The following is a 12,101-nucleotide window of genomic DNA, read 5'->3' on the forward strand; positions in this document are numbered from 1 at the left end:
GTAATAAAAAAATTCAAAAAGTATGTAGTCATGATTGTGGTAATATATATTTTTTTAAAAGTTCAAAAAGGTAAAAAATGTATTAATACAATTAATCACATTAAGGGAAGTTAATGAAAAAAACCCAAACACAATCTTTATTTTAAAGCAGTGGCTCTCTAATTTTAGCTTTCTCAGAATCACCTGGACAGCCTGTTAAACCAAATATTATTAGGTCTCACCGCCAGAGTTTATGACCAAGTAGGTATACAATGGGGCCTGGGAATTTGCATTTCAAATTGCCAATTTCTTAGGAGATGCTGCTCCTGCTGTTGCTACTTTGATAACCACTAAGGTAAGTTCTAGAAACACAATAAAATGATAAGCATATTTGAGAGGAATCATGGTCTTTACCTTTCATAGTTTCATGTAATGGGGGGCAAACAGATTGTTAACAAAAAGCAATACATACTCAATTACAAATATACTTTTTGTTTACAGAGGAAAAGGACCTCATTGTGAGAGATGGAAAGAAGGGCATACATGTATTGTCATTAGTTCAGTGTCAAAATTACCTAAATGAAACCAGGGACGCAGCTGAAGACAAATGATTACAGCCAAATGAGTAAATAAGACACCATTACATCCTTAGTCTAGCAAATAAAATACACATTGGGAAAAAAACATATAAACAGCTTTAACAAGACAGAGAAAAACTTCTAGGAAAAGTGGTAAGGAGAGTGGTAAGGAGAGGGCAGGATTCTGCATAACTAAACATTTCAAAGGTACTGGCTTGAGAGCACAGCTAAAAATACACTGCTATTTTAACAGACAACGCAGGTGAACATAACAGGCAAAATTTTAGACTGACCAAATTTATACAAATACAAATAATTTACATTAATTATGACTGAAAATGATTGAATATACACATCACCTCTGTTCCCATCATCCGTAATACCATTAAAATACAATGGGAGAAAGAAGTGTAAGGGGATTAGACAAAGGAGAAAGAACAGGCGAAAAAGACAACAGCAGAGAGAGAGTTGTTCACAAATTTTGAAAGAAAACAATAGGTGAAAGCATGGAAACTGATTTTCGCACAATAAAGTAAAAGCTTAAGTGTCTACAGGTGGGAAATGCAAGGCTACTTCATACCAAGAATCCTTACCCTTCTACCCTCAAAGCTCAGGAAATGGGGGTAAATGGGAAACATGAAGCTATAATCAGCTTGAACAGGTAAGATGACTACAGCTTGCCCAAGAAAGCCAGCCCTTTGCCCCAGATGTATAAAAATGAAGGTTTATTCTCTTTGGAGAATATGAGTCTGAGGAACACTGGACTTGTCATAGTAGAGAACAGAGAGGCTGCTGAAAACAGGCAGATTAACTATTAATATTTAAATATGAGAACAAACCTCCCTCCTTCAGTTCTCAGGGCCATTGGCTCATACCACCTCTCCCCACCTCTCTTCACTTCACAGGAGGTTGAAAAATTTACCTCTGAGGAAATGAACTAGCCCATAAGAAAAGACTTATAGTTAATTTTATCAACTATTACGGTTCTACTATATTTAGAAACTTATTATTAGAATAAAATCCATATATCTGGATATCTGCTGGTATTGGTAAAAAAGAATTTAAATGCTTTACTAAATTCTAAAAGCTGCCATAGCGAAATAATAAGGAAAACATTGCCCAAAGAGAATCTGCCTTACGCACTCACTTTACTGTATTTACTGGACAACCTGAAACTGGCAAGTTGCCATATGCACAAAAAGCCTAGTAATTAGTGTTAATTGTTTAACTTATGATCACCCTACTTATCCTTAAAGATCTCAGTTGCTTCTTACTCAAACTTTCTCTACTGCCCGCCTCCCCAAGCTTCCATAGCACCCTGAAATAAATGTTATGCAAGAAAAACAAGTAATTATTTGATCATATGCATTTCTCTCTCGCTGTAGACAGATTAAAGTGTATTGACTTTTATAGTACAGAGTGCCTAATATAACACAGACATAACAGTATCTGTCATGAACAGAAATTTGCTAAATTAAAATGAACCATTATCAATATTAGGAATATCCTTATTTATTAGAATGAAAAAACTTGCTTATTTCCAATTAACTTAACATTAAATAAGAAAAGGTGCAGAAGAGTGTATCGTAGTTGACATGCACCCTTACTCTCATAAAAGAAAGAATACGTGTTTATTTCTATACACATAAAATAACTGGTCACACACACACAAAAACGAAAGGCTAACACTTGCCACCTCTATGGGGAAGTTGGGAGATGGGGTGACTAGGAGGTGTCTGTTCTTTCATTTCTGAGTTCTGAACATATTCTTTTCAAAAACATATACAAAAATAAAAATTGTGAACTTAAGAAACTAAAAAAATTATTTTAGTATTTTTGAAGTAAATATGCTTACCTTCTCCCACATCACACAACATCCCTAAACTGTAAGCTAGTTAAGGACTTTAGTCATCTTTGTCACCTTCTTGCACTAATTAGATGCATGGTCATATAAATAAATACTGAAGTTTCTGCTTACAAAAAACTTACCTTCATCTACTGTAGTCATATCCTGTTCTAGTTTCAATTTCTGTTGGTTAATTTTTAGCATGGATTCTTCAATCGTCCCTTGGCTTATTAGTTTTATAACTAGTACTTCTCTAAAAAAACATACAAAATATGTCCATTGGTTACTAAATATAGTTATTTGGATATATGTAAACTATATTTAAGAGTTCAAAAAGAATACCTTGAAAATTATGACAAACATATCCTTAAATTCTTTTATTTAAGCCATTTGAGACTGACATTTTCTGAATATTTAACTTTTAGACACTCCTAAAGATGCAAGAAAAGAGAAAGATATTTGTATTTAAAGTAAATTACTGGCTGGGCACAGTGGCTCACATCTCTAATCCCAGCACTTTGGGAGGCTGAGGTGGGTGGACTGTTTGAGGCCAGCAGTTCGAGATCAGCTTGGCCAACACGGTAAAACCTGATCTCCACTTAAAAAAAAAAAAGAAAGAGAAATACGAAAATTAGCTGGGTGTGGTGGCACACACCTGTAATCCTAGCTGGTTGGGAGGCTAAGGCATGGGAATTGCTTGAACCCAGGAGGTGGAGGTTGCAGTGAGCAGAGATGGTGCCACTGCATTCCAGCCTGGGTGACAGAGTGAGGCTCTATCTCAAAAACAAAACAAAACATATGTGTGTGTACAAACACACACACACACACACAGATAAGACTACATTACAACAAACACTTCTGTGTTCAGATGGAAATTGCTTTTTTTTGAGATGGAGTCTTGCTCGGTTGCCCAGGCTGGAATGCAGTGGTGCGATCTTGGCTCACTGCAAACTCTGTCTCCTGGGTTCAAGTGATTCTCCTGTCTCAGCCTCCTGAATAACTGGGATTACAGTCGCATGCCACCAAGCCCGGTTAATTTTTGTATTTTTAGTAGAGACGGGGTTTCACCATGTTGGTCAGGCTGGTCTCAAACTCCTGACCTCGTGATCTGCCCGCCTCAGCCTCCCAAAGTGCTGGAATTACAGGCGCGAGCCACTGTGCCTGGCCCGAGAAGCAGTGTCTCTGTACACTTAAGGCAGTGTAGTCAGATACAAAGTTTCACAATAAGTACTGGTAAGTATTTAGTCTATAAATGAACATACCAATATCTTTTGGACATATATTAAAATACTTCACAAAGAGGACACTGTCTGATCTTTATTTATGTAAGCAGAGTTGTAACTATCTTTACCTATTTTTTTTTTTTTTTTTTTGAGTTGGAGTCTCGCACTGTCGCTCAGGCTAGAGTGCAGTGGCGCAATCTTGGCTCACTGCAAGCTCCGCCTCCTGGGTTCACGTCATTCCTGCCTCAGCCTCCCGAGTAGCTGGGACTACAGGTGCCTACCACCACGCCTGGCTAATCTTTTTTTTTGTATTTTTAGTAGAGACAGGGTTTCACCGTGTTAGCCAGGATGGCCTCGATCTCCTGACCTCATGATCCACCCACCTCGGCCTCCCAAAGTGTGTGAGCCACCGCACCCGACTATCTTCACCTCTTTACAGTGCTGTGACCAATGTCAAAATTACCATTCATCTAAAATAATTTACAACTCAGTTTACTTCCTAAAGGGTAACAGGACAGCCCAGCAATAATTTGTGTATTACAAAGTTTGTCTGGGTCTTAAACTGGTCTAATAAGCAAGTCTTTTCAATTACTCATCTTTTTCAAAGGGGTAGACAATTGTTAATACTTCATGAACTGCAGAAGTATTTGGAATCCGGGTGGATGGTTTTAATTACTAGAAAATGGAAGGGTTACTCAGTGCAGTCGATGTTCAACACTGCTGGCATAAAATACATATGTAGCCATGCTTTGCTGAAAAAATAAAAACTAAGGCAGGATATCCAACACTATATTCTATTGGTCTACACAAATTAAAGTGGCACTGAATTAAAAATACATTTCAACTAAAAACACTTACTTAGTCTGGCCTACTCTATGGCATCTATCTTCTGCTTGTTTGTCATTATAAGGATTACAGTCAATGTCGTGAAGTATAACAACATTTGCTGAAGTCAGATTTATTCCTAATCCACCAGCTTTTGTTGATAGCAGAAACACAAAGATATCCATATCGGTATTAAACTCATCAATTAGATGAATCCTGTAAAATAAACAAATTAGGTTAAATCTCACTAAAAAGTTGTATCATGTAATTAAAATGGAAAACAATCATTATCACATGAAAAGGAAACCCGAAGATGTATATACATCCCTTGGTATTGCAGTTACTTCTCCTCTGGCTATATGATGGAAGAGCCTCCTCAATTCACCAACTTCTTTTCTACGATACTGCTACCCCTACCAACTCTTACTTCAATTCAACTATTCAGATTCAATTAATTCCTAAATGACGATTTTGTTCTTTTTTAACTTGTGGCTTAGCTAAATTTTGTGTATGGCTTTTCAATCTTTAGCCTTCTCAGAAGTATATCAGCTCCTACTGGCAGACAGCATTCCTGATGAATCAAGGACCTCACGATCAGTGTATCATTGTATCAGTGGATTCTCCTCTTTTAAAAAAAAAACAAAACACAACATTATTTTTACCTTTACTCTAATGCTGGGGGGGAAAAAACCACTCTGGACAACAGAAAAAAAATAAACCAAAATATATAATTCAATTTAAACATACTACACAATTCCTTCCTGATTAAGACAATCCCTTCTTTACTAAGGTCAATCTTTACAACCTTTGGGAATTAAAAAAAACTTTACCCATAGAATATGAAAGACTTTAAAACAATCTTGATGAAAGATAAGGTGTTTTAGACTTTGAAAAAATTTTAAAGGTGAAAATCATAAAAAATACAATTCTAACAGCTGTTTCAAAAGGTATTTGTATGCAATTCAGACAGAAAAATTAAAAGAAAATTATTTATTTATTTTTTGAGACAGGGTCCCACTCTGTCACCCAGGCTGCAGTGCAGTGGTGTGATCTTGGCTCACTGTAACCTCTGCCCACCAGGGCTCAAACAATCCTCCCATCCCAGCCTCCCCAGTTGGGAACATAGGCGTGCACCACCACACCTAGCTATTTTTGTTGCTGTTGTTGTTATTGGTATTTTTAGTAGAGACAAGGTTTTGTCATGTTGTTCAGGGTAGTCTTGAACTCCTGAGCCCAAGCAATCCACCGTCATCGGCCTCCCAAAGTGTTGGGATTACAGGCGTGAGCCACCAGGCCTGATCATTGAAATTACTCTTATTTTAAGGCAATGATTTGAAGTAATCAAACATAAAAACAACAAAATTCTATCAAGTACTCTAGACATTTAAAATTCTAACAACAACAACAAATGAGTGGGTTTTTTTTTTGAACATGAAGTATACCAACCTTTCAGAAATCTGAGTCTTTCCATCTAATCTGAGGTACCTATGCTGATGATGTTTTAACAGAACCTCTAAGATATCCAGCATCATGGTAAATTGGCTAAACAATACAACTCTATCACCCTGTGAAAACAGATATACGAGTTAGAAATAGAAAAAATTGTTTTACTTAAGCCTTGACAGGTCTAAACAGAAGTGTTACTTATATCATGTTGATAAATTTGCAGAAAATTCTCTATGATCAACTGTTTCTTTAATAGAAATCAATAATACCGAAGATATACATCTTATTGTGGCCTATATATGAATATACTGCCTTAGCCTCTAAACTTCAGGGCTAAAAGTTAGCTCTCAGTTTTGATTTTAAAAACAGTTAAATTACTTCCTTTTCGTAAGAAAAATGTCAGAAAATATGAACAATTGCATATGTGTGTCCTATCTGGACTGTGATTTTACAAATTTAGGCTATTTCACACATGAACGGCAGTATTACTTAAATAACTATTTAATGAATGGTGTCTTTAAAAACTAATTTCTTAGCACACATACAGATTGTCACCTATGAAATAACGACAATTAAGATTTTTTCAAAACGTCAATACAGATACAGTCTACTAACTTTCTATTGTTTTTGAGGTTCAACAGAGGAAAGGAGGTAATCAAGAAAATATGTCAAGAAAATGTTCAAAACACTAAGTTCTGGAAGAATGCAGAACAGACATACGCTAATTAAAGCAAGTCAGTGTGCCAGAATTGCTTTAAGAAGTTTAAGTAATTGAGAAAATACAAGAAACACCATTCTTCTTTAATACCTTCTGTTTCAATTCAGACAAGATGCATCCTAAAACTCGAAATTTTCCAGAATCTAAAATCAAGTCCATGTCTAATTGAAAGTTATTAATGTGTCGATACTGTTTACAAAGTACATGTAGTTCAAAGTCTGTCATAACTTCCATATCTTCAAAGATCAGGTCAGGGTTAGCCTCACAATGTGTAGGTTCCTTAAAACAAAACAGAACACAGTATACTTCAAAATAAAAATAATTTATAGTATGATCAGAAAAATTTAATAAAATTAACACCTGATAAAATACCTAAATCATAGAACCTTTTAGTGTAAGGAAAATTAATGTTAATCTTTTAGGTATAATAAAGGGGGGGAAGTCCTTACTGTTTTAGAGATAACATACTAAAATATTTACAGATTAAATAACGCCTAGAATTTGGTTCAAAATAATCCTGGGGAGAAGTCTGGGGTATAGATGAAAGAAGAGTGGTGTCATTATCAAATAGTAACTTTCAAAGGGGTGAAGTAACATATGAGCAGACAGTTTCATTATGAAATTCTACTTTTATAAATGTTTGAAATTCTCCGTAAGTTTAAAATAATATTAAAAAATTTAAAAAAGAAAATGGGTTGGCCAGGTGCAGTAGCTCACGCCTATAATCCCAGCACTTTGGGAGGCCAAGGTGGGTAAATCACCTAATGTCAGGAGTTTGAGACCAGCCTGGCCAACGTGGTAAAACGCTGTCTCTACTAAAACTACAAAAAATTAGCTGGGCGTAGTGGCGGGCGCCTGTAATCCCAGCCACTCAGGAGGCTGAGGCAGGACAATCACTTGAACCTGGGAGGTGGAGGTTGCAGTGAGCAGTGATTGTGCCATCGTACTCCAGCCTGGGCGACAAAAGCAAAAGTCTATCTCAAAAAAAAAAAAAAAAAAAAAAAAAAGGAAAAGAAAGAAAATAAGTTGCTTTCAACACAAAGATCAGTAAGGATAAATAAGGATAAAATGTTAAAGAAAGAGGCAAAAATAAACAGTAATTGCTAAAACTATAAAGAAGAAATAAAATGAAAAAGAAGTGCATTATGGAAGTCTAGACTAGGAGTTAGCAAACTGCTTCTGTAAAGGGCCAGATCATATTTTAGGCTTTGTAGGAAAAATGACCTGTACGGCAAGTACTCAACTCTGCCCCTGTAGTGAGAAAGCAGTCCCAGAAAACAAAAACAGGCATGACTGTGTTATAGTAAAACCTTATTTATAAAAATAGTCACTGCCATAAGGCCATAGTCTGCTGACCTATGATGCAGGTTATCAGTCCTTCTTTGTTCTTATGTCCCCCAAATCATCTGGAACTTAATCCTAGACCTGGTCTCAAAACAAAAAGTTTTTCCTAAATATGCAGTTAAAGGTTTAGTATGCCCATTGGGTTCACCAATCTTATAGCCTACCAACTTAACCTCTTATTATAGCTTAGTGTTAACATAATATGAAATCCTTACCTTTAGCATAAGCTGAGACATTTCCTTGAGTTTTTCAGCTGTGTAATATTGGCGATGTAATAAAGGATGATTGGCCATTTTCCTCAACTGCATCATGACATTGCACATTTCTGTGTTTTTCTCTGTGACCCAAAGAGAACACAGTAAAAAATAAAACCAAGCGGATAACTGTTTGTTGAAATATATCAACTAAGTTTTAAAATTACTTCCTCAAATTCCAGATAATTTTTAAAAATGCACAAATACCATGATATAACTAATCAAAATGCAGCCCCAGTATAAGATTCTTTTTCACATAAAATAGTGAAAATCAGATTATACCCAAGTTATTGATAGATTTTTTCAATCTGTTGAAAAGACCCAAATAGAGTTGCTCCTGCTTCTCCGACATTGCACACAACTCAATCCGATCTTTCTTCGGGGGTAACTGCTTGAGAACCTGAGAAAGAAAAAACAGTTTAAGATAACTGTTCTAGTAAAGAGGAAAACGTAAGTTTTAAAAACAATAAAAATAAAAAACATGTAGATAAGCATTACCTCTTCTTTTACTCTTCTGAGAATAAATGGCTTTATAATTTGTTTTGCATGTGCTATTCTCTCCTTTTCATATATACTCTGCTCATCTGCTGATTTCTGAGCAAAATAAAAACATATCCTTTTAGGAATTATTCATTTAAATTATTGCAATAACAGTATTATTACACAACATAAAAATCTCCCTCACTAGAGTCTGAGTTATTTTCTGTAGAAACATGATTCATTCTAGATGGAACTTCACATCTGAATTCTGGGCTGCCATGTACTTCTTGAAGCTCCATATGTATTTTGAAGTTTCATGATACATAATCATGTACTCTACTGAAGTAATCAATTTGAACTGTACTAGATTGGTGTTCAGAAGTCACCAACTGATGAGTTATGAATGGATTACCTAGATAACTCTCATTTTAAAATGTGTCTAACTGTGGGTAAGGAGGAGCGTGGGGGGTAGAAAAGTCTTTATTTCTTTGTGGAAAATGGCCCCAAAAGGAATCTAGCGCAGGTTGATGCAAATCACATGGTCTAAAAATGGGGAATAGCACCCACTCAAAACTGGTGATTTTGGAGAATTAAGAGGCAGAATTTTGTTCTAGGATGTGAAGGAGCCCTCCATATATTATGAACTAAAAATAGAAAGTAGTTCATAAAATCTGCTAGGCCATTTAAAACACTGTACATTAAGTGGGAGGGAATTCAAATTAGTAAATGTTAAAAAGGCAGTTAATTTGCAGTGGATGAATATCACAGAAAATTCTTGCAAAAGATTAGTGATGTGGAAGAGAGCCAAGAATCAGTGTAAACACTGTGATACTGAAAAATGTGGGAGTCCTTGAAGGCTATACCTTACTTTTCCTAAACAATAAAGAAGTAACAAAACTTTTCTTGTGAAGAGGATTTCTTTACTGTCGCTTTTAGTTGTGACTTTGGTTTTATGAACATTTATTTCAAAATATATTTCTCAGCATAGGCATTTTCTGGATATTCTAGCTTTGTCTAGTTTTATAGTTTACTCATAAAAGAATGTTACTAATTTACGTAGCCAATTTTGATACAGATGATGTAATGATAAAATTTTCCTCACATATTATATATTTGAGATCTTCATCAATTTAAAATTGTCATCCTTCAGAAAATTAGGATATTAACCAAGACTGCTGGCTATCGATTAGGGAAATCACTATTTTTTTTTCTCCATTAAATTTTGGCTGACTTCCAACCTGATCCAAATATAGAGTTATCAACTACTTAAAAGTTATTTCATAGAGCATATGCACTATGAAAACAAAAGAGACCTAAAAGAAGAATGGCCCAGATAAAACACAAATAACATATTTTGGAGAAAATATGCATTTATGCTTACTGTCTTAGAGGAAAACATTCTTCGTATTTCACTGGTGCTACTACTAAACATGTGTGGCATAACAAAATTCAACAGCGACATGAGTTCTAACAGATTATTCTGTACAGGTGTGCCTGTGAGCAGCAAACGGTTATTTGCCTGTGAATGAAGGTAAAATTTACATTAGCTTTTTCTTAAAGAGCCACTCCTTTCATGTCTACCCTCCCCAGTGAAAGGTGAAGGGAGGAGAGATAAATTATAACCAATATTAATAACTTAACATTCTGTGATAAACGATTAGTAATTTAGATAATTGATGTCTGCTAATATCAATAGCAATGAATACGAAAACCACTGGTCTTATTTTATAAGTAGGTAACTTGTGTCCTCATATCACCTTTATGAGGTGATGAAAGATTATTTATAAAGTTTAACACATAGAACAGGTAAATTATGACCTAAGAATTTTTTTTCATTTTTTAAACAGTTGTTAAAAAACAAAATCAAAGAATATGTGACAGAGGCCATCTAGTCTATAAAGTGTGAAATATTTATTATCTTTCCTTTTACAGAAAAAACTTGCTAACACAGAATACTACATAATTACATAATACATATTCTGCTAATAAAGAATACTACATATATTAAATTATGTAATCTAAAATTTTATGGTAATTTGGAAAACTTTACAAACATTCTCTTACATTAATTGTCATAAGGTGCTGGTAGCGAATGGAGCCCATATTCTTTAGCATATGGCCCTCATCAAAAATTGCATAATTAAGTTTCAGTCGTCGAAACAGACTACGGTCATCAGAACTGCTGATCGCACAGTTATATCTGTCACCAAAAGAAAAAACATCTCTAAAGTTATACTTTTAAGAGCTTGGAGTCTAGTGAGATTTAATGTCTTATAAAAACATTTTTTTTTTTTTTTTTTTTTTGAGACGGAGTCTTGCTTTGTAGCCCAGGCTGGAGTGCAGTGGCCGGATCTCAGCTCACTGCAAGCTCCGCCTCCCGGGTTCACGCCATTCTCCGGCCTCAGCCTCCCGAGTAGCTGGGACTACAGGCGCCCGCCACCTCGCCCGGCTAGTTTTTTTTTTGTATTTCTTACACGCATTTCTAACGGCCAGTACTTAAAGCACAGCACTAGACACGGTGATACTCAAATAAATACTGATGTATTTGTATTTAATAATTATTGATGTACATTGTAACCAAGTTATGAAAGCTGCAATACATAACTGAAAAAAAATGTTAAAAGGCCGGGAGCAGTGGCTCAGGCCTGTAATCCCAGCACTTTGGGAGGCTGAGGTGGGTGGATCACGAGGTCAGGAGATTGAGACCATCCGGGCTAATATGATAAAACCCCGCCTACTAAAAATATAAAAAATTAGCTAGGCATGGTGGCGGGTGCCTGTAGTCCCAGCTACTCGGGAGGCTGAGGCAGGAGAATGGCGTGAACCTGGGAGGCGGAAGTTGCAGCGAGCCGAGATTGTGCCACTGCACTCTACCCTGGGTGACAGAGCAAGACTCAGTCTCAAAAAAAGAAAAAAAAAAAAAAAGAAAATGTTAATGTTACAATCGGACAACTTCTCCATACCTGGTAGGAGGTCAATTTGGGTATAATTTATAAGTAATCTGCTCCATGAAGTGTTATACTTTAATAAGCACGAAAAAGAACATGAAGCTAAAACATGTTTCTCTTTAAAACCTAATAATATTTTATTAAACTAGCAGAGTAGATCCAATAAATAATAGTTAATAGCTAGCAGCTTGAGACTACATATGGAGTCTGTTTTATTAAGAAAAAACAAGGCCGGGCGCGGTGGCTCACGCCTGTAATCCCTGCACTTTGGGAGGCCGAGGCGGGCGGATCACGAGGTCAGGAGATCGAGACCATCCTGGCTAACAAGGTGAAACCCCGTCTCTACTAAAATACAAAAAAAATTAGCCGGGCGCGGTGGCGGGCGCCTGTAGTCCCAGCTACTCGGGAGGCTGAGGCAGGAGAATGGCGCGAACCCGGGAGGCGGAGCTTGCAGTGAGCC

General features: G+C 36.1%; 1 protein-coding gene across 2 annotated transcripts in view; it reads right to left on the reverse strand.

Annotated features, from left to right (window-relative positions):
- The window catches only part of SMARCAD1 (SWI/SNF-related, matrix-associated actin-dependent regulator of chromatin, subfamily a, containing DEAD/H box 1), an 86,333-nt gene that overhangs the window by 3,475 nt on the left and 70,757 nt on the right, over window positions 1–12,101 (reverse strand). For both annotated transcript variants that reach the window (XM_025386282.1, XM_025386283.1), the window contains 9 exons: window positions 10,758–10,893; window positions 10,075–10,212; window positions 8,712–8,807; window positions 8,496–8,613; window positions 8,175–8,296; window positions 6,706–6,894; window positions 5,898–6,016; window positions 4,485–4,667; window positions 2,547–2,656 (listed from right to left, as the gene is read on the reverse strand). In XM_025386282.1, the coding sequence (XP_025242067.1) occupies window positions 2,547–2,656; window positions 4,485–4,667; window positions 5,898–6,016; window positions 6,706–6,894; window positions 8,175–8,296; window positions 8,496–8,613; window positions 8,712–8,807; window positions 10,075–10,212; window positions 10,758–10,893 (1,211 nt within the window). The remainder of the gene's footprint in view (window positions 1–2,546; window positions 2,657–4,484; window positions 4,668–5,897; window positions 6,017–6,705; window positions 6,895–8,174; window positions 8,297–8,495; window positions 8,614–8,711; window positions 8,808–10,074; window positions 10,213–10,757; window positions 10,894–12,101) is intronic.

This window comes from Theropithecus gelada, chromosome 5 (assembly GCF_003255815.1).
Source record: "Theropithecus gelada isolate Dixy chromosome 5, Tgel_1.0, whole genome shotgun sequence".
Classification (NCBI taxonomy): Eukaryota; Metazoa; Chordata; class Mammalia; order Primates; family Cercopithecidae; genus Theropithecus; species Theropithecus gelada.